Here is a 21,754-nt window from a genome sequence, read left to right as displayed (position 1 = left end):
TTGTTATTAATTTCTGGCGCGGCCTGCCAAAATGTTGGCTTTTCGATTGCAGCTGTTTCAGCTGATTGGGGAATTAGCATGCATTTTGACGCAGTTTACCTCAGATTGAAACTCAAATGGAGCGAAACCTTCAAATAAAACAACGCACATTAATAATCTTTAGTTTGGTATTTTATTGAGTTAGAGTTCTGGTTTCAAGTAATTCAATTTGGATATATGTTATGTCTTTAAGCTCTGGTTTGGCATTAAGCCTGAGTAGGCAACTCAATGGAGGAGTCCATCAATCAGATAGCAACCCAAACCGATCCTAAGTCTTTGATGTGAGCCAGGCTCGGTTCCCGTAAGGAACTTCTCCACTCCTTTGGCATTGGCATAAGATAAATGTTGGGACTTACGAGCTACGAGTATTTTGAGCGATCCCCTCTTGAAGTGGGAGCCAGGATAACCGACAGATGTATAGTAGATATGTTATTTGAGCACACTGTCCTGGGAAAAGTCTTACGATCTAGTGACTAGACTAAGGCATAAGAGGAGACACAGGTGTCTATGTGAGCGGGTTGCAGTCTTTGGCTCCTGCCTGCGATCATCCCATTCCGAGGTCGTTTATCAGGTGCTGCCTGATCACCTGACCCTCCTCCTCGGCCAGGAGTTGAGCTGTGACCGTGTTGACCAGATTGAAGGCGATTCCGAAGGCGCTGAATGCGCACCACACGCCCAGGGCCAGCCAACGGAGTGGCCGTGGTCGCAGCCCACCATCCAACTGGCGGAGGAGCAGCAGACCCACACTGATCCCGGCCAGAGCCCCGGTCATGTGGGCGATATAGGAGACCGACGGTCGTGCCTGTAGATGGTGCAGCGCCAGTTCCCTGGAGTAGAGGGCATAACCCAAATCGCAGAAAACTGTAACGGATAGGAAATTTATGTATGATTCTTAACCTGAATTGCAGCACTGCACTTACCGAACAGAATCACAGCCATTAGCTGGAAAACGCCATGTCGCATATGACCAAAGTTGAGCAAAAGACTCGCCAGCTGGGCGGCCAGCAAGGCATATACTCCTCCACTGGCTCCCAGCAGGTAAACCTCCGAGTCCACCACCGAAGTTCCCAAAGAGCCAGCCAAAACGCCGGCCATATAAATAATGCCCGTTCTCAGCGATCCATGTACCAGCTCCAAGGGCACACCAAACAGCAGCTGGGTGAGCACGTTGTAGCCCAGATGCAGCCAACTGGCGTGGAGCAGGGCATAGCTGAGGAATCTCCAGAGCTGGAGGCGCTGGTCAGGACGATACACCAGAAGAGAGTCCTCGGGTGGATCAGCACCGACCCATAGAAACACGAGAATCTGCGGAGTTTATAATGAAAAGCATGGTTTATTATAAAATAAAAGATTTATATAAAAGAGCGCAGCGAAAACTTCAATCGAAGCACGAAAACATTTCCTGTATGTTTCTTTTATACCGAACTAGTTCGGAACCACTTCTTGAGCACTGCTTTTTGGGGGAAGCCCCATTCCCAGTCGAGACTAGGAGGGCAGCACTAAAATCATCCAGACCGCACAGCCGAGACAGCTCGGCCAGAAGAAGAAGTAGTGGGGTGGCCAGAACAACCCCCAAAGGCGTAGACTGCCAGCAGACGGCGACGAGACGTCGCCATCAATTCCCCCCAGCTCCTGGCTTTCCCCTTCCACCCGTTTCGCCTCCAGAAACCCCATTTTTCCCTCTCATTCCTGCCCAATTGCCCGTTTTTCTGTGGCCTGGCGGCGTCCAGTCTGTGTGGTGTGCAAAAAGCCAGACGCGGAAAACAAATCGTAGACGTGTTGGATTTTTCGCACGCACTCTGTATCCCTTCTTCCTTTCTGCCATCCAGAGGCCCCTTTTCCCCGTTTCCCCCCTACTTGCTACTCGTATATCCTTTAACCGGAAGCCAACTTCCATTTACAAATGCATTGGATAGAAGGTGGTGGGGAGTGGCGAGAAGCTAAGTCGTATTCGGTGTGTGTGGCCCTGTCGGCAATTTGTTTGCCTCAAAAGTCAATTGCTAGACGAGATCTCTGTTGTGTGGGTTAGATAGAAGGAATACTTGGGGGCCCTTCGGCCTGCGGAAGGTTGGGGTCTGACATACGATACAGCATCTTTGTTATGGCCAAGCAAACAACCCTCTTCGCCGAGCATCTCGTTTAATTTGAGATACAAAACGCGTTTCATACGTGACTGCAAGTCGCTGGGCATTCCGGCTCCAAAGTCTTTGGTGTGGGGTTAAGTGTAATGAAAAGTGAACCAAAGCTGCAATAAGTAAGTAAAATACTTTTGAAATGTACTAACTTATCAGTTTGACAACTATGCCATAAAAATGTTTACATTCAAGAGTGTATTTGAAAGTCTTAAAATGTTTGTTACCATTCTGCGATTTCTAAAGCTTCAAGCTATTTTAAACTTATTTTTCTTTCGCTGCATAATGGCTAAGCTTTAAAGCCTTGAAATAGTAATAAAAATGTTTAACTCAGAGATTGGGTATAATGCTATGATATGTAATTGCCGACACAACCATCAGACACAAAAGATCAGGGGTTAAATGTGCGCCCAATTCAATATGTTGGCTATCCCAAGGGTTGCACTGCAACATCTACGACTATAAGCCAACAATTAAACTAGAATGTGGCCTGAATGTTGTGCTTTTATATGCGATGTCATGGCAACTTCAGCCCATCGACATCCCCAACTCGAGGCCACCCCAAATGTGACTGTTATGACCCTCAATCAACCCTCGACGGTAATCGCATTAAAAAGCGCTCACATTTGGCGCCCAACGTGGGGCTACTCACCTCGAGGAGCGTGGCGAGGATAATGAAAAAGGGCGGAACCCACTTGACAGTCGTGGCAGCCCCTTCAAGATGTTTCGCCCTGTGATTCCCCCAATCCGGGGAACTGCTCTTGGATGCTGCTGCTCCGGATGCCCGATGCACTGGCTGCACCGCCATCAGCTGGTCACAGCAGACGCCCAGCACCAGTCCGGATTTCGACGACGACGGAGCCGGCGGCATTTGCAGAACAGTACTGGGCGGCATCTCCTCCTCCTGCTCCTTCTCCTCCTCCTCCTGCTTCTCTGTTCCGATGAGGGGTCTATTTTTGGGGCGTCTGCCTTGTGACGGTGCCCCACTTAGCGGGAGCATCTGAGGATGAGGCGGCTTCTGTCATGGTGAGATGAGCGGAATGCTGTCTGCTCCCGGCGGCGGCTGTCTGGACGAAAAAGAAAACTCAATCACTTTAAAAAACTAATCACTCTTGGGATACAATTTCGTTTAAAACTTTATATCTTAACAGAAAACGAATTAGAAGGGGAATTTATGTTGACACACACTATATATAAATTAATGATGATCCTAAATTGTATGCCCGCCCATCCCTGATTTCTCTCAGTGCCGAAGGGGATTACGCGGTGGGCCAAATTAGCTCAAGGTTGTCTCTCTATTTCTGCGACTGTCTCCGGCTTTGACGACAACTGCAGCGCAATTTCTCCGCGACGCGTCTCGATTTGGCAGACGACGATGTTCGACATTGCCAGAGGCGCCATCATTGAGGTCTATATATCCCCCGTGCTCCTGTCCCCCAGTCCGCCAGCCCCCTACCCTCCCCGCTGTATCACCCCCTCTCTGTTGCCGCTTTTAATGGCCCTAGACGGCCATAAAAGAGTCACGAATTTATTTCTTTTTTTGCACTCGCAAGAAATTTATTTCCGCTGCGGCAGCACCAAAGAAAAGAAGGCCAAAATGCAACCCCGAAAGTGCTCAAACTTGAGATTAAGACGGAATTCGGAATTTGGAACTCGGAATTCCTAGCCGGAGGAAGCAGTCGAAGAACACGCTGGAAGGGCATTTGCAATAAGCCAGGGAGCATCGGAGGAATATAGTGCCAGTGAAATCTATGATCGTAAATCTTGAAATTAAATGTTGCATAAAAAAGTAATGTATGGTTGGCACTAATGGAGTTTGCTATCCATCCAACATGCTGCTCCACTTTGTTAGCCTAAGGCGACTCACTACAGCAACATAACTGGCAAAACATACTTCTCTTTCTAGTGGACACAATCAATAATCCTTACAATCATTTCAATAATTTCAATTCCAATTGTGAGTTCTTAAGATATAGCCTAAGCCAAAGACCAAGGATGCGAAGGCAAGGATTAATTCCATATAATGGGAGCCTTGTTTCGAGTAGACAGCAACTAACCCGTACTCTGCCTAAATCGAAAGAAACAGTGAGCTTTCGCCCGAGGGTTAACTAGTTTATGTGCATGTTTCGGTTTTGGCTAGTTTATGTTTTTGGCTTATTTTGGACGGCTTCCAGTTCTGGGGTCCCATGGCGTGTCCTGTTCGGTTTGGTTGTCCTGTAGTGTTGTGGTGCGGTGCAGTTGCTCTTGGTAATGGGTAATGAGTTTTAATGGTGATTACCTCTGGCCCAAAACAACTGGGATAGTGGAAGGTCCTGTCGTGCTGTCCTGCGCCCTCTGCTGTTTCCCAAAAAACAAAAAAAAAAACAAAAACTTGTTTCACAGACGGAAGTGTTGCTCTTGGCCGTCCCCCTAATGATCCTGGCGCACAACTGGCAAACCGGTTAATGGATCCGAAAATGGGGACCGAGGAAGGCAGGCAGGCGCATGCCAAAACTGTAAAAATATCGACAGGTGTATCCTTAATGTCCTTAGACTTCGATCCCTGGCAGCTTTGGCTGGTTTGTTCAACTTGGTCTGCCGCTTTTTCTGCTGCTGTCCTTGGCACGCAACTTGTTCGTGTGCAGGACACTGAAACGCACAATATCCTTGAAACAAACATCCAACTTCCTCTGTGCCGTTGCTCCGGTCCCATACGCCCTTCCTCTACCCTCTTTTTACCCTTGTGGGGCCCTGTGTTTGCCTTCCTGCTCGGCTCATTTGGCAAAGGCAGAAATCGAAGTTCAACGGCTAGTTGGTTGAAGTTGATTATGCAAGCCAACCTCCTTGCTGCTCCACCAATGCTCTGACTTCTGGCACTCGTTACACAGTAATAAAATATTAATGGGTGGGACATTTAAAATGTTTATTACCGGCGAAGCACAGGACTTTGGAAATGTATAAAATATAAGTTCTTAAGAATTCTTTAAGAATTAAGCAAAAATCATTGAAATCTTGTGACACCGTACAATATTGTGTGCTGGTTGCACATCAAGTTTCTGTCGTTCTTATCGACTTTCACACATTTAGTTTGACAATCATTTTCAATGAAATGACTTTCCATTTGGCACATATCGCCTTTATTTGATCAAAAGTGGGCGGTAATTGGTGTTTTCAATCTATTTTTCCAGTGACCCGCTCCTTGAGTTTCTGTTCTAGATTTCTATAGGCGACCGCATTTTGTGTTTGCATTGGGCAAACATTTCATTTACATAATGCTGACTATTTGTATTTGCACTATTTGCATGCGGAGTACTTTTCTAAGTTTATCAAATATGTAGGGGCTATCCCCACCTATTTTTTACGTATTTTCCTTTATTGATTTATGCGGTTCAGCGAGCTGGTTAAATTGGCTCGAAACATATTCGAAATTATTTCGCAGTTCAGGAACTGGGACAATGGATGGCAATTACAAAGATATTGCTCCTGAGTAAATATGGTTAGTTAGTTTTGCAGTTGGCGAGCGAAAGGGCGAGAGGAGACAATAACAAATTTAATTACTAAAGCCGCAGGGTGCATGCACCACCCAAAAGAAATAGTGAGAGAGAAATGTACAAAAAAATAAAAATACATAATTACAACGCGGCTTAAATGCCTTTGGGTCGAGAGCAAAAGTTATGGAGAGCCAGTGGGCGGGTCGAAAAGTGAAAGAATAACGAAGAAAGTTACGTTAACAAAACGCAACAACAAATGGACTGCAGGCGCAACAACAAGACGCTCAACATGAACTACCAACAATGACGAGAAAATTATTATAAAACTATAATTGAAAAATGTTTACCAGGTGGGTGGCTCTTATGTCGGGTGATGGTGGGATCCAATCTAAAGTTGTGGCAGCTTACACAGAAGAAATCGATCTACACCTTTTCAGACAATCGTCCTAAACTTATTTGTAGGGCTATCAGACCGAAGATAAAATAAACAAATTCGACTTTTTTAAACATACTACAAACATACTACCAATCTTATATTATACCAACATTTGGTAGTGTGCTTGTAATGTAGATCGTGGTCACCAAATGGAAAATTGGCTTATGATTAAAGACATACAATTTGATTTTAAGAGCAAATAAAACAATGTAATTGAAAAGGTCACCCACGAGAGCTTTCACTGTACACCAACTCTGGGAATTGTTTTCACTTTTATAATTTCTTCAAAGGTTTCTTTTCGCATTATTTCTATGAGACGATAATGAAGCGTTATGAAAGATGTGCATGGAAAGTCAAAAGGGATGGGGGATAGTTTAGCTAGTGAAGGGGGCTGCCACTGAGGCTTTGACGCCCAAAGTCTTAGTTGGTTTCACAATAAAATTCCGACAATTGAAGCGAATGCGATTAAAAGTCGCGCACGCCATCACAGAAGAAAAATGCGGCAAGTGCCGGGGCTGGGGAAAAGGGGGCCGGAGAGGAGGGGGCTGCGCGAAGGGGCAAGTGGAGCATCGCGATAGCCGGCGTCTTGGAATTCTCAAGTCTCTCGAACCGAGCAACCACGACCCACGCAGGCTGCAAAGTTCATTTCCATTCGGGTTGCATGTCAAGTTGCAGTGGCAAAGGAGTGAAGAGAGGCGAGTGTGGGAAGCCGGCTAGCGCTGTTTCATTTCGTCCTACAGCCATCTCACTTCCTCGCACGCCAATTAATGGTCTTTCTCTTTGCTTTCAATTTAATTGTAATTTCTTTTGTGTTTATTGCGTTTTGTGTGTCTGCTGCTTACGTTTTAATTTCATTAACTTGTGTTTACTGTGTGAAACACTTGCCCTTACTCGGATCCCCTTGCCGCTCCCCTTCGCCCACCACTGGCCCATAAAACGCTCAACATAAAACTTAAGCCCCAAGAGCTTGCCTCTGCTTCTGTTGTTGTTCTTCAAATTCAACAAAAGAATGTAGCATAAACTGCTCTCGATGGCGAGTCGAGATTGCAGAGATTTAGAACAACCAACGACCGAACCAACATTTTGAAGCTGCCCAATTCGCTGGTGGTCTCAACGTCAAACAGGGTCATAATAACTGATGCAAGCAAAGAGGTAATAAATGCAAGTTATTTCTTTTTCTTACTCGTGAAAGTTTTCAAAATAAAAAAAAAACTTGACAGCCATATTTCCCATACCGGGAATTGAACCCGGGCCTTCCGGGTGAGAGCCGGATATCCTAACCACTAGACAATATGGGACTTGGAATGCAACATCGAAAACATGTCCTAGAATTGTGGTAATATTATTTTTAGAGATGACAGATCTTAAAACTTAATTTCCATTTTAGATAGTTGCAAAATCCATTAATATTAAAAGCACAAAATAAAAAAAACTGCATTATTGGATTTATTTAAGAATGCGTGTATAAATTTAAAAATATACGCGATAAAAAAATGAGCATCCATATTTCCCATACCGGGAATTGAACCCGGGCCTTCCGGGTGAGAGCCGGATATCCTAACCACTAGACAATATGGGAGTTGTGTTTGATTATCATAAATGATATTAGGATTTTCGGTAATACTTATTTTTAGATAAGAGATCTACAATAATAGTGGGTACCGATCTTTATAAAAATGTTCCCCTAATATTAAATAACCTGAGTTGTTTCATCTTAAAATCAATAAAAAAGCTGTCAGTCCTGAAAGGTGACCTCGAGGATTATTCAATATAAAACAACAGCATTATAATATTCGTGTATTGAAAAGAAAACTGTTCCATATTTCCCATACCGGGAATTGAACCCGGGCCTTCCGGGTGAGAGCCGGATATCCTAACCACTAGACAATATGGGATATGACAACGTGGCGCGCCAAAAGCCAACTTCAGTCGCGCAGCATGCAGATCGCTGTTTGCTCGTTTCGTTTGATTTTGAGATTATTCTGATCGGAGTTTAAAAATAGCCGCTGAATCACAGAGTGCTGGGCAGAAAATCCAAACTCGATGACGAATGTAAATTAGGTATTGGCCCGGATCGGATCGGATTGAAATGGAATGCAGAGCGTTGGTATATGCTTATTATTTTGCCGGTTCGTGATCTGCGGAAAACCGCAAGCTACTTTACCCTTTTTCTCTTCTTGGCTCGCTGTGTCTCCCTGCTTAAGTATTTATGTCTTTTCGTATATTTCTACGACTTCGCGTCAATGCACAAATCAGTTAACGTCCGGCAGACGACAACGGGCGATGGGCAGTGGAAAGTAGAGGGGGGACGGGGCACAGACCTAATCACCTGCAGCGACAAAGACACCACCGACTGAACCACCTGAACCACCTGAGCACTGTTGTTGCTGCTGCCCAAACAAGTGCACCGGGTATCCATGTTTATTTTACGGTTCAACGATTATTACCAGTTATTGTCTAATGCAGCCGTAAAAGGGGCCACCGAAGGGGCGGGCGGGAGAGGTCACACGCCCCACCACCACCGCCACCAGCAAAGAGGAAAGCAACAACAATCCCACCACAGCACCACCGAGGCAGACGGCGAACGGCAACCACAGGCAGACCGACGACAGACAGAATCGGGGGGTGCGGGGTACTGGGTACTCTGGACAACTTTGGGACTGCAGTAGGTGTTGCCTGCAACCACCGCTGGTGCAAGGTCCAAGTGGGTGCGAGTGCACTGAAAGAAATGAGTAGAATACTCCTTTTGAGTTGTTAATGTTAAAACTACGTCGCAATTGTAAGAAGTTACGCATAAAGTCCAATCTTAACACAGATAAGCCATCGAAATAATCAACTATTATTTCTAATATTTCTCTCTCTGCATTGGCTTGTAGCTGTGTAGGTTGCCTTGTGGTCCCTGCTCATTTTGCTATCAATATTTCAAACACGTTCCAAACTTTTGCCTTTTTCAGAAGGGAGCAGAGTCCAGTCAAAACGGAAGTTCACACGGAAATATAGGAAAAATACAAGTATAATAATAAAACAAAAAGCGAAATGTATGAAAGACACCAGACGAGCATAATGCTCGTACATATAATCAAAACGGAGCAGCCACAACCAAAAATGTGAAAAATGAATCACGCAAACGGCAGAGCAGATCGAATCGGGGTGGCTAAAGTTTCATTCAGTTTGGAAATTGAACATTCACATTCACATTCGGCCAAAAAGGGGAGGCCAGTTTCGTAATATGGCAGCTAAACGAAAATGAGAATGAAAATGAAAACTACACACTGCCGGAATCCAAAGACGTAGAGCCAAGTATTTGCAGAATGCCAGGAAATGACAAACACTTTGGCTTGAGGCCACTGTAAAGATTGTCAAGGAGAATCCAAATGGAGAGGCGATTAATGTGGCACTGGATGTGGTTTCTGGGCAGACGATGACATATCAATAAATTAGGCACGCAGGCGATTAAAGTGCGTGGCCCCACGAGACAAAGTCTAGACGCGGGAGAATCCATTTAAACACCCACCTACAGGCAGAACAAATTTAGCAGATACCATTTTCATATCTAATACAAAACATATATGTTAGATATATTTCGGTCTCTTCAGTTGCCACGTAAAGTCAAGTATAGGTATTTGACATTTCTTATAAAGTAATGCTCATCATTTTCGAGCGGTGCAGATAAGCAAAAATGCCTCTAAATTTAAAGATACTTTTACGTATGGCCAGCAGATGGCACTCTGAGATCACTGGCTGAGCTTGATTTATGACATGAGAATTTCGCGCAAGTCCGATCTAATAAATATCTATGGAAATTGCAGCACGAACTCGGCGAGACATTGTGATAATTAACTTCCATGCTAAAGACACAAAGATACAAGTAGCGGCGAGCGGGTCAATTGCCCCTCCTTCTCTTCACCCAGCTGCTCTGACGATTGTGTCGAGTGAAGCAATTTAATGCAAAAGCCATCAATTAACCCGCTTTTACCGCCGAGATACAAAAGTATCTTTTGCCGCTCTCGGACGGCTGCTTCGACTGCTTCGAGATGCAACGATTTGCACGTAGTTCCGTTAGCTAATTGGAAGCTGATCTGCCTGCGATTCCGATGCCGATTCCCCCATCGATTTGGTGGCCACTGGCCAGGAAGGAAACTGCGCGGAAATTGCCCAGCCATTGGAACATTGACCCAGGACAGGAATTTCATCCGACCGCTTGCTTGCCGCCCCATGAATAATTAATTTATGATTTTTTCTCATTGTAAATCATAACAATTAATGTGGCTTTAAGTGGTCAGCAAGGAGCAGGGGTGCAACATGACCATTGCCAAGGGCGAGCAGCAACATCAAAAGGCAATTATGCGCCCTGGATCCGCTGAGTGGGTGAGCAGTGAAAAATGTTAATAAGAAAACAGCGAATGAAAAGCGGGCGAAATTCGCACGGTAATGGAAATGAAAATGGGAATGGCAATGGAAATGGCTTGACAAGCCTTTTGTTCTCGCGTTTTTCTCTGGGAGCCAAAGACAAATAAAACCGGGCCAGAACTACAGATTGCCCAGGAAGGAAGATAGGAAGGAAGGAAGGAAGGAAGAAACCAGTTGGGGGAACACAAGAAGTCAGGAGGAATGTTCTAAAACGAGACAGCTCAAATTGGTGCTTAAATAGTTCTTACTTAAACAAACAAGCTAAAGATCTCATCATAGGAGTACATTTCATGGGTAAATAGTGCATTTTACCCCTTTTCGCATGGGAAACAAATTGCAAGTGTTATATCAAACGGAGGTATGATCTGCAAATGCTGCTCTAAGAACCATTTCCCAAAGAACGTGCTTAGGGCTTTTCCAATAAATATTTGCATTCGTTTTCCCTCCTGATTTCACCGCTGGTCAAGTTTTCCCAAGCTAATGTGCGATCCATTTCTCGTGCGACTTTCCACGAGCCGAGAAAATCGCGCGCATAAAGCAAAAGCGGCATCATTAATGGGTTCAATAGCTGGGCAAAGTCGGTGCAAATGTGGTTCGCACCCCGAATTTCCCCCTGGCCGCCCTTTTGGAGCTCAATGAACTGGTCTCTGCCCCGCCCCGATTATCACATTTCGATTAGCAACGACTGCGACTCCAAGACGGAACTTTGCAGCTCCACCGAGCTGCCGAGCTGACCTGCCAACTGGCGTTCATAACCACATTAGCACCGCCGGCGCTGCCCTCGACCCGCCGATGACCCACCTGCCCACCAGCCCCGCCCCTCTCCCTTCGCCCCCGGGGTAGATATATCCCCGATCTACATTCGCTTCCTCGACATTCACCGAGCAACTGGCAAACATTGTTGCCCCAGTCGGTGGGCCCGTTCCGCCCCCCTGCCGCCTCTTCTTTGGACGCAAGCGGCGCCTACCTGTACCGCCCCCTCTCTCCGCTCTCCGCTCTTCCCCCAGCCACCTGCCACCTGCCCCGCCCCTTTCGCTCCCCTTTCTTGGCGTGGTAATTATTCGCGCTCAGGTGAGTACGCGAGTCTGCAAAGCGTAACTTGTAGCTTGTAGATACTCGTACATCCACGTATCTCTTCGCACGCATCTACATATGGAAAACCGTGGGCATGGGCCGAGGCTGGAAACTGTGAAATGCGCTAGAGAGGAGCAGGTGCATCAGCAGTCAGTCAAGTACTTTAAACCCTTACATCTGGAGGAGCTCAACTATGAGTAACTATTTCCACGAACAATAAAGTTTATAGTAGCAAAATTAGGTTCAGTATACAATTCGAATTTTGTAAGAAAAGCTTTCAAAACTTCAGAGAAATATGCTTCGCATTTCCTGCTGATATTCGCAACATATCGCGGCTCGTGAGTCACGCGACCATCGCTTACGTAGATGGACAAAAGTTAATCACCGTTGCCGTTTAGCTCAGTGAGCTTGTTGTTGGGGCTCCGGTTGGAGCTCGTCTGGGAGTTGGAGCCACCATATGTATGCTATATGGTGTAGCTGTTGGCTCGCATAGTTTACATTTTATAAGTTAATTGAGTTAACTGTGCAACGCTCTCACTTTGTGGTCATTTGCAGATGCAGATTGGTCCGGTATCCGCCAGATACGTGTGTACCTATGTACATCTGCGATTGCATCTATCTAACTATCGGATGCAGCGCTGATCATCGGGCGCAACTGCCTATGGGTGGTCAGTACATATCCCTCGAAGAGAACCGCTTTAATTATAAATACTTTCTCGCCTTTTTGTCGGCATTTGTAAATCTGCATAATTCGTGTTGCGGTTGCAACCATTAAAATTAAACCAAAGGAAAAAAGCCAACAAACAATTTCTGCTGTTTAATTGCCAGAATATTTGATTTCACATACATGCGTTTTCTATGCTTTTTTCTACTTGTGCTATTTGTCGAGCATTTTCGTTTTTTTCTCGCTTTTGGTTTTTCAGCTTTGCTGTTTTATTTTTTTGCATAACGTTTCGGGTTTTTCACATTGTGTCAGTGCAAAATAATAACCCAAATAGAAGCGATAACTCTTTGTAAACGATTTGCCTTCGGTTTCTCCGTGATTTTTGCTTAATTCTATCATAAATACTACATGACAACTGTGCGATGCATTGGATCAAATGGTTTCAGTTTTAGCATAGTTGCTGTTCCATTTAACAGAAAAATATTGACAAAAAATATGGTCTACAAATCAAACATCATACCGATTTCGTTTTTGTCATACTACGGGGCTCTTCCTTTGAAACTAAATGCCCATTTAATGTGGGTTTTTTGAATTATGCAATTTAGGTATGTTATGTATGCAATTTTCAACCAGCTCAGATTTGATTAGTTACATTGTTGAACAATCTTCCGCTGGCAAATATTAGTCACATGAGATAGGAAATACCACTTATCCGTGACACCTTCGTCATAGCGCCCGGTTATACAAATTGTGTCAATGGCTCGGCTTTGATAGTTGTCGACCAACTTCAATTGCTGACGTCAAAGACTTTGACCCACGTTCCATATGAAACTCGTTTTGGACCCCGAACTCATAGCCACCTTCGAGTCCCTCACATATTTTCCTACCGATGCGGATTTCAGGTGTTCGCATTGCGTGGGCCTGACTCACCAGAACTCACCTCAACGCAGTTGGGATTGGGTCGGTTTGGATCGGTTCGGTTCTCTAAGAGCATGTGACCCTGGCGGGGTTCCGTTTCACTTTTCGCCAGATTTGTAAATATTCAATCTCTTTTTCGGCTGCACTATTAGCAGCATTTGTTGAGACGGTTTAGTGTCGATTCACACGTCAGATGCAGGCCCACAGTGCTCATTCGCTAAGTTCCCACTTCGATAGTTCATATGCTAAAACTTCATTTGCCAGTAAATGTTAGCTTACATTATATTTATAAAAACTACACATTGTGGAATTTAGACGCCATATCTCTTCTATACCAATTTATCAGAATCGTTGTTCTTGATTTCCAAATAAATTTCTAATTTGGGTGCAGCCACTGTATCTGTATCTGTGGGATGCATTCCTAGCATGTTTGTTTGTGGCCTGCACTGCGGTATTCGCAATTGTTTGCAATTCGTTTATCGCCAGTCCGCGAATCTTTGTTGTCTTATCTTCGGCTGCTCTTCTTTCTTCTTCTTTTTCAGCTCTTTTTCTTTTGTTTTAGACGCGCGCACGAAATTTTCACTTCTGGCGAACCACATTGATGAGGGGTCATTACAGGTGAAAGGGGGGAAATCGCCGATAAGCGATGAGTGTGCGGAGTTCCCTTGGTGGCTGCACTTTTTATACCCGTTACTCGTAGTGTAAAAGGGTATACTACATTCGTTGAAAAGTATGTAACAGGCAGACACAAGTTTGAAAACTTTAAATTTTTATTGATTTTTTTAAGCAATTTCTACCGATATTCCAGAAAACGTTGAAATTTCTCGTTTGCACTCTCACTAGCTGAGTAACTCGACTACAGCATTCTATCTTGTTTTTTCTGATACTATGATGTTGTAGAAAATCAAAAATGTCCAAAAACTGAAGTTCTGAAGTCCATAACTCAACTTATCTTAATCGGATTTTGAAGTGGCATACCTCTAAATGTTTCTGGAGCAATTCTCTAAAAATCTGCATTCAAATTTGGAATTTTATTTTTTTTTAATTTTTTTGTACTTTTTCTGATGTTATGATATTGTAGAAAATCAAAAATGTCTAAGGACTGAAGTTCTAAAGTCCATAACTCAACTTATCTTAATCGGATTTTGAAGTGGCATACCTCTAAATGTTTCTGGAGCAATTCTCTAAAAATCTGCATTCAAATTTGGAATTTTATTTTTTTTTAATTTTTTTGTCATTTTTTTGATGTTATGATGTTGTAGAAACTCAAAAATGTCCCAAGACTGAAGTTCTAAACTCCCTAACGCAACTTATCCTAATCGGATTTTGAAGTGGCATGCCTCTAAATGTTTCTGGAGCAATTCTCTACAAATCTGCATTCAAATTTGGAATTTTTTTTTTTTTTTAATTTTTTTGTACTTTTTCTGATGTGATGATATTGGTGAAATTCAAAAATGTCCAAAAACTGAAGTTCTGAAGTCCATAACTCAACTTATATTAATCGGATTTTGAAGTGGCATACCTCTAAATGTTTCTGGAGCAATTCTCTATAAATCTGCATTCAAATTTGGAATTTTATTTTTTTTAAATTTTTTTGTACTTTTTCTGATGTTTGATATTGGTGAAATTCAAAAATGTCCAAAAACTGAAGTTCTGAAGTCCATAACTCAACTTATATTAATCGGATTTTGAAGTGGCATACTTCTAAATGTTTCTGGAGCAATTCTCTAAAAATCTGCATTCAAATTTGGAATTTTATTTTTTTTCAATTTTTTTGTACTTTTTCTGATGTTATGATATTGTAGAAAATCAAAAATGTCTAAGGACTGAAGTTCTAAAGTCCATAACTCAACTTATCTTAATCGGATTTTGAAGTGGCATACCTATAAATGTTTCTGGAGCAATTCTCTAAAAATCTGCATTCAAATTTGGAATTTTATTTTTTTTCAATTTTTTTGTACTTTTTCTGATGTTATGATATTGGTGAAATTCAAAAATGTCCAAAAACTGAAGTTCTGAAGTCCATAACTCAACTTATATTAATCGGATTTTGAAGTGGCATGCCTCTAAATGTTTCTGGAGCAATTCTCTACAAATCTGCATTCAAATTTGGAATTTTATTTTTTTTTAATTTTTTTGTACTTTTTCTGATGTTATGATATTGGTGAAATTCAAAAATGTCCAAAAACTGAAGTTCTGAAGTCCATAACTCAACTTATATTAATCGGATTTTGAAGTGGCATGCCTCTAAATGTTTCTGGAGCAATTCTCTACAAATCTGCATTCAAATTTGGAATTTTATTTTTTTTTAATTTTTTTGTACTTTTTCTGATGTTTGATATTGGTGAAATTCAAAAATGTCCAAAAACTGAAGTTCTGAAGTCCATAACTCAACTTATATTAATCGGATTTTGAAGTGGCATACCTCTAAATGTTTCTGGAGCAATTCTCTAAAAATCTGCATTCAAATTTGGAATTTTATTTTTTTTCAATTTTTTTGTACTTTTTCTGATGTTATGATATTGTAGAAAATCAAAAATGTCTAAGGACTGAAGTTCTAAAGTCCATAACTCAACTTATCTTAATCGGATTTTGAAGTGGCATACCTATAAATGTTTCTGGAGCAATTCTCTAAAAATCTGCATTCAAATTTGGAATTTTATTTTTTTTCAATTTTTTTGTACTTTTTCTGATGTTATGATATTGGTGAAATTCAAAAATGTCCAAAAACTGAAGTTCTGAAGTCCATAACTCAACTTATATTAATCGGATTTTGAAGTGGCATGCCTCTAAATGTTTCTGGAGCAATTCTCTACAAATCTGCATTCAAATTTGGAATTTTATTTTTTTTTAATTTTTTTGTACTTTTTCTGATGTTATGATATTGGTGAAATTCAAAAATGTCCAAAAACTGAAGTTCTGAAGTTCATAACTCAACTTATATTAATAGGATTTTGAAGTGGCATACCTCTAAATGTTTCCGGAGCAATTCTCTATAAATCTGCATTCAAATTTGGAATTTTATTTTTTTTAATTTTTTTGTACTTTTTCTGATGTTATGATATTGTAGAAATGCAAGAATGCCCAAAGACTGAAGTTCTAGAGTCCATAACTCAACTTATCTTAATCGGATTTTGAAGTGGTATACCTCTAAATGTTTCTGGAGCAATTCTCTAAAAATCTGCATTCAAATTTATAAATTTTTTTTTTTTCAATTTTTTTGTCATTTTTTTGATGTTATGATGTTGTAGAAACTCAAAAATGTCCCAAGACTGAAGTTCTAAACTCCCTAACTCAACTTATCCTAATCGGATTTTGAAGTGGCATGCCTCTAAATGTTTCTGGAGCAATTCTCTATAAATCTGCATTCAAATTTGGAATTTTATTTTTTTTTAATTTTTTTGTACTTTTTCTGATGTTATGATATTGGTGAAATTCAAAAATGTCCAAAAACTGAAGTTCTGAAGTCCATAACTCAACTTATATTAATCGGATTTTGAAGTGGCATACCTCTAAATGTTTCTGGAGCAATTCTCTAAAAATCTGCATTCAAATTTGGAAATTTTTTTTTAATGATTTTTTTTGTAATTTTTCTGATGTTATGATATTGTAGAAATGCAAGAATGCCCAAAGACTGAAGTTCTAGAGTCCATAACTCAACTTATCTTAATCGGATTTTGAAGTGGTATACCTCTAAATGTTTCTGGAGCAATTCTCTAAAAATCTGCATTCAAATTTAGAAATTTATTTTTTTTCAATTTTTTTGTCATTTTTTTGATGTTATGATGTTGTAGAAACTCAAAAATGTCCCAAGACTGAAGTTCTAAACTCCCTAACTCAACTTATCCTAATCGGATTTTGAAGTGGCATGCCTCTAAATGTTTCTGGAGCAATTCTCTATAAATCTGCATTCAAATTTGGAATTTTATTTTTTTTTAATTTTGTTGTACTTTTTCTGATGTTATGATATTGGTGAAATTCAAAAATGTCCAAAAACTGAAGTTCTGAAGTCCATAACTCAACTTATATTAATCGGATTTTGAAGTGGCATACCTCTAAATGTTTCTGGAGCAATTCTCTATAAATCTGCATTTAAATTTGGAAATTTTTTTTTTTAAATTTTTTGTAATTTTTCTGATGTGATGATATTGTAGAAAATCAAAAATGTCCAAAGACGGAAGTTTAAAAGTCCATAACTCAACTTATCTTAATCGGATTTTTTAAGTGACATTTTTGTGATATTTGTTGGGATATTTTTTTTAAGTCTTGTTCTTTTTATGTCTTGTTAATTTCTATCGATTTGCTAAAAATCGTTTTACTACGCCCACTCTACCACCCACAATCCGCCCAAAACTGTGACGACCACGCGTTTAAAAATTTTTTTTGAATGTTTGTACGCACTTTTTACCGATATTCCGAAAAACTGTGAAATTTCTCCTTTACTAGCTAAGTATTGGTATCTGAAAGTCGGGAAACTCGACTATAGCATTCTATCTTGTTAACTTTGCTGCCGCCGATTCTAGTGATTCATATTCCGCAGTCGCCGTTGCCGTCGCAATCGTATTTGCATTTCGCATTTGCACATTGCGCTGGCTAGGCACTTTTCCGGCCGAATCCCCTGCAGCTACGCCCCTGTTCTTGCAACCGAAGAAACCCCTTCTGCGTTTGGTGTGAAATATTTGGGTGAAGACAACATTGCTTCAACTGCAGTTGCAATGGCAACTGAAGTTCCCGACACACAGCACTCCACTTCTCCTGGGCATTTTTACCCACATTTATTTTCGGTGCATTTCCGCCTGCCATTTGCCAGCTTATCCTACACCTCAACCCTTTTCCTACACATCACTCCCCACCTGAGGTTAAAAATATAGAAATAAATCTGAAGGAAGTGGCTGGCACTGCAAGTAAAGTACCCTGCAAATGACACCACAAACAATATAACACAATATTTAAAACAATTTGTGAGTTAAATCTTACGTAGATATCTAGCATATGCAAACTTTTCTCTTTTTGCAACAGCTTACACCTACCGAGTGTCTATTTAATGAGCGGCATTCGAGTTTTCCCATCAATTAATTACGGAGCTGCACTGGCAGACTTTTCCGAGCAGCCAAGAGGACTCCACCAGACTTTTGGACCCTTTGGCTCCATCGAGGGTATTTGGTAAAAGGAGTTGCTTTGCTATTCATCTGCACCTTACTTCTGGCATAAACATTTCCTAAACTTTTATCTAATTCAGAAAACTGCAGCAGCGCCAGCTTCAACCATTTTGCAAGGTTCCCAAGACATTTCCACATTTTCCGAGTCATTGTTGTTGTTATTGTTATTGCTATTGTGTGCTCCATCTTTGAGCTTTTGTTTTTCTTTATTTATTTTCTTGTGTGGATCTTTTTTCGCATTTTTAGCGTGTTTCAACTTGTTAGGCATTCAACTTTTCACATCGCTGCTCTGCTTATTTTTTTGTTTTTCCGCCGCGAAGGTTTTTCCTTCAGCCGACTGTGTTGTGTTGGTTTTTCGGACTTTTCGTTTCGTGTCGGTGTTGTGCAACACACACCCACGCACACTCGCACACACACGCACGCCACTCGAGTTCTTTGTTTGTGTCGCCCTGAGACTTTGGGGCGCCTCAGAAAGGGGGGCGTGGCTGGGCGATGGGCGGTGGGCGGGGGTGCAACTTCGAATGGTTGCATAATCCGACAATTTCTTGTGGAATTTATACAATTCAGCGTTAACTAGTGTTATATATTTGCTCTTACTTGCAAACGAATCCCGAAAAACTAAATTTATGATTAGTTTCAAAGATTAAACTATTTGATTTTGTTTTGGTTGGGAAATCTCGTTGCACAATACTTTTCGAACATACGTAATATCTCGCTTCTCAGGCATAAAGTGCACTGATTTATTAGCTCTGTTTTGTATGCGTTTGTGCGAGTATCTCAAAGATACCATCAGCTGAGTGTGTAGCTGTATCTCTCTCTATATCTGTATCTGTATCTGGAGTGTGCGTGTGCACCTTGGCCGACAAGACAAACTACAAAACGGCTTGAGCCATTGTCTTTGCAACAGCTCAACTTGAAACGTCTGCCTAGATTAATGCGAATGCGAGAGGGTCTGACACTAATGAAGGTCAAAGGTGGCCCGAAAGGGCGGGGGGAAAGGGGTGGTGGGGAGCTGACGACAGCTTAAGAATGATTAAACACTGTAAACTGTTGACTTCTGCGTTGAAGTCGCCCTGAGAAATGGGGGAGAGCACACAAATCAGTTGCTGTATTTAATGGCAGTCAGAAGTTTTGGCCAAATTCAGTTCAGAGGAAGTGGTAAATGGTAATTAAAGTTTTACGAGTTGGATAGTAATTTTAATTCTCAGCTTAACTTTGCGCATTCCTGTGATCCAAATATGACTTACGAAACTTGTATCCATATCACTTCATAACTTTTCCACTTCTGCACACGATGGTAAAAGAAAAGTGGCCCGGAATTGGGTAAACAAAACTAAGCCACCCTGAAATCAGGTCTTTGGGTCTTTTTTCCCTTTTTTGTTTGTTTCGCTATATTGTTTTTGTTTTTGGAGCTGCCGCTCACGCCGATCTGTATAAAAGCAAACTTGACACATTTAAAAACTATATATTTACAAACAAAAAACGAACAAGAGACAAGAAAAATTAAAATGCATTGCGTATGATTTTTTCAAGAATAGCCAACGCATTAATTTTTTCGTATTTTCATGCACTCAACAATAAACAAAAAACTTCACCAGTGACAAAAGCCCAAGGCAACCCCACCTCCCCTGTCATTGCGTCCATGATTTGTGTATCCGAATCGGTTTTTGATTTTGATTTTCGTTTTGATATCGAGTCTTCGGCACTTGTCCCTCGTTTAGCAAAAGTTTCCCAGGCGAACAATGGGAAAAACAAAGACTTGGAAAGTGAATCAAATTCGCATCGATGCGATTGAATGAAATACTTTTGGAGACTGCGTAAATAAATCAAAGTGTAAACAAAAGTGAGCCAAATGTGGAAGCTTCTCGCCCTGGAGACACACCAACTTGGCTGGTTTGGTGGCAAGATGGATGGCCAAACTGGGAGCTCGAGGCCCGCCCACACGGAATGTGGAGCTCCGTACACCTCTTAGACCCTCTCCATCGATCGTTGGACTCCTCCACTCCTGCCTACACGCAATTGCGTTTCCATTCGAAAAAAAGACAATGGAAATCGAACAGCCAACCAGTAGCTGGCCAAGAAGTTGGCCAGAAGTAGCACTTGTCCGAGATCCCACAAAAGATATCGAAAATGGAGCAGGGCAGCCCACATAGAAAGCGGGTAACGCGGGGGAGATTTCAACGGAAAGTGCTTGCCATTTGCTGACAGCTCGGGCGCAAACGGTTTTTAGTTAAACCCGCGCTCTGCTCCACAAACCGTCCACGTTGCGTATACGCAATGTGTGACTGGTTGGTGCGTGGAGTGGGTGGCATGCAGTTGGCTCGTTGCAAACGGCAGCAAACGGCAAATACGGATGCCGAACGACAAGCACAGATGTTTTTACAACCCAAAAGATACAAAGCGGACACAGATACTGATGCTGAAGCTGCTGCCGCACTGACAGATGCAGATTTGCATGCACTCAGACTAAAGTTGGCTGGCTTGTTAAACAGCTGGTTTCGGCTTCAAGACGGTTTAAGAAGGCAAAGCAGGGTTATTATAAACAACTATTATTATCCAGTTTAATCCGATAATTTTTAGCCACATAATGCAAAGTATCTCTGTTATTTCTTGCAGTGCTCGCTCTAGTCAAATACGTTCAGCTCAGCTTGGTTGAGTTTGGAGCTGAGTTTTGCCAAGTTTTAAGCCGATGGATTTATTTTTTTTGGGGTTTTGTCGGGATCTTCGTGAGTGTGAGATATGGCATAGATGGGCATGGAGACTGGAGCATCCGAGGCGGGGGTGTTACCACTTACCAACGGAGGGGGTGACGAAATGGTTGACTCTTTTCAGACCATCCGGGGGCAGGATTATGTGAACTGGATGTGGATGGTGCGGCTTCTGTTTTATTCCTGTCGAGGATGAGCGACAAGTTACTGCGGCTGTGGATCCGAGCAGTAAATGGCTGACTCTCCTGCCCAGTTTTTCCTCAGGGCTTTTCCTACACTTTTCCAGCGAACCGTTAGTCGCGCGTGCTGCCGCCGGTTGCCGTTACAAAGTACCGTTCACAACTGAGCTCGTTTTTTATGCGGCCCGATACTTTTATAGATTCGCAAAGTGCCGGGCCTGGCCAAAACCGAAAGGGGTAGAGGCTCCTTACCGGAGGGGTTACACGTGTACAGTCCGCTCTGTTAGTTGTGTGTGTGTTTTTTTCTTTTTTTTTCCATTTTGCACCCCTTTCGAAAAGCCGGCTCTTGCTGGCCAAGGTAAGAAACCCCCCTGCAAGCCGACTCCCCTTTTCAGCCACCCTTTGAACAATAAAGCCAGGTGCAGCAAACATGTTCGAAGTTCGAGCGTGTTGCCAAGTTTTCCTTTGTCGTGGCTTTTCGCTTTTGGCCGCCATCCGGTGAACGGTACTGCTAAAGGAGTCACGTGAGGAAGTGAGAGGACGCGTGCGAGCGAAAGGGAGAGCG

General features: G+C 42.1%; 1 protein-coding gene and 3 non-coding genes across 4 annotated transcripts; all 4 read right to left on the bottom strand.

The window, feature by feature from the left end:
* Positions 1–153: 153 nt before the first annotated feature.
* Positions 154–21,383, bottom strand: LOC6545695 (protein rhomboid). The gene is made up of 4 exons (XM_001971094.3): positions 21,098–21,383; positions 2,824–3,238; positions 960–1,344; positions 154–900 (listed from the first exon to the last, which is right to left on the bottom strand). Exons 2-4 carry the CDS (start codon positions 3,169–3,171, stop codon positions 584–586), a joined length of 1,050 nt encoding a protein of 349 aa, XP_001971130.1. The 5' UTR covers positions 3,172–3,238; positions 21,098–21,383; the 3' UTR covers positions 154–583.
* Trnae-cuc lies at positions 7,304–7,375 on the bottom strand. Its single transcript has one exon. It is a non-coding gene; the product is annotated as a tRNA-Glu (tRNA).
* Positions 7,585–7,656, bottom strand: Trnae-cuc. The gene has a single exon. It is a non-coding gene; the product is annotated as a tRNA-Glu (tRNA).
* On the bottom strand, positions 7,901–7,972 carry Trnae-cuc. The gene has a single exon. It is a non-coding gene; the product is annotated as a tRNA-Glu (tRNA).
* Positions 21,384–21,754: the final 371 nt, after the last annotated feature.

The sequence above is a fragment of the Drosophila erecta genome, unplaced genomic scaffold, assembly GCF_003286155.1.
Source record: "Drosophila erecta strain 14021-0224.00,06,07 unplaced genomic scaffold, DereRS2 tig00000021-arrow-pilon, whole genome shotgun sequence".
NCBI classification, from domain to species: domain Eukaryota; kingdom Metazoa; phylum Arthropoda; class Insecta; order Diptera; family Drosophilidae; genus Drosophila; species Drosophila erecta.
The sequence above is the reverse complement of the archived record's forward strand: the minus strand, read 5'-3'. Positions and strand labels throughout refer to the sequence as shown.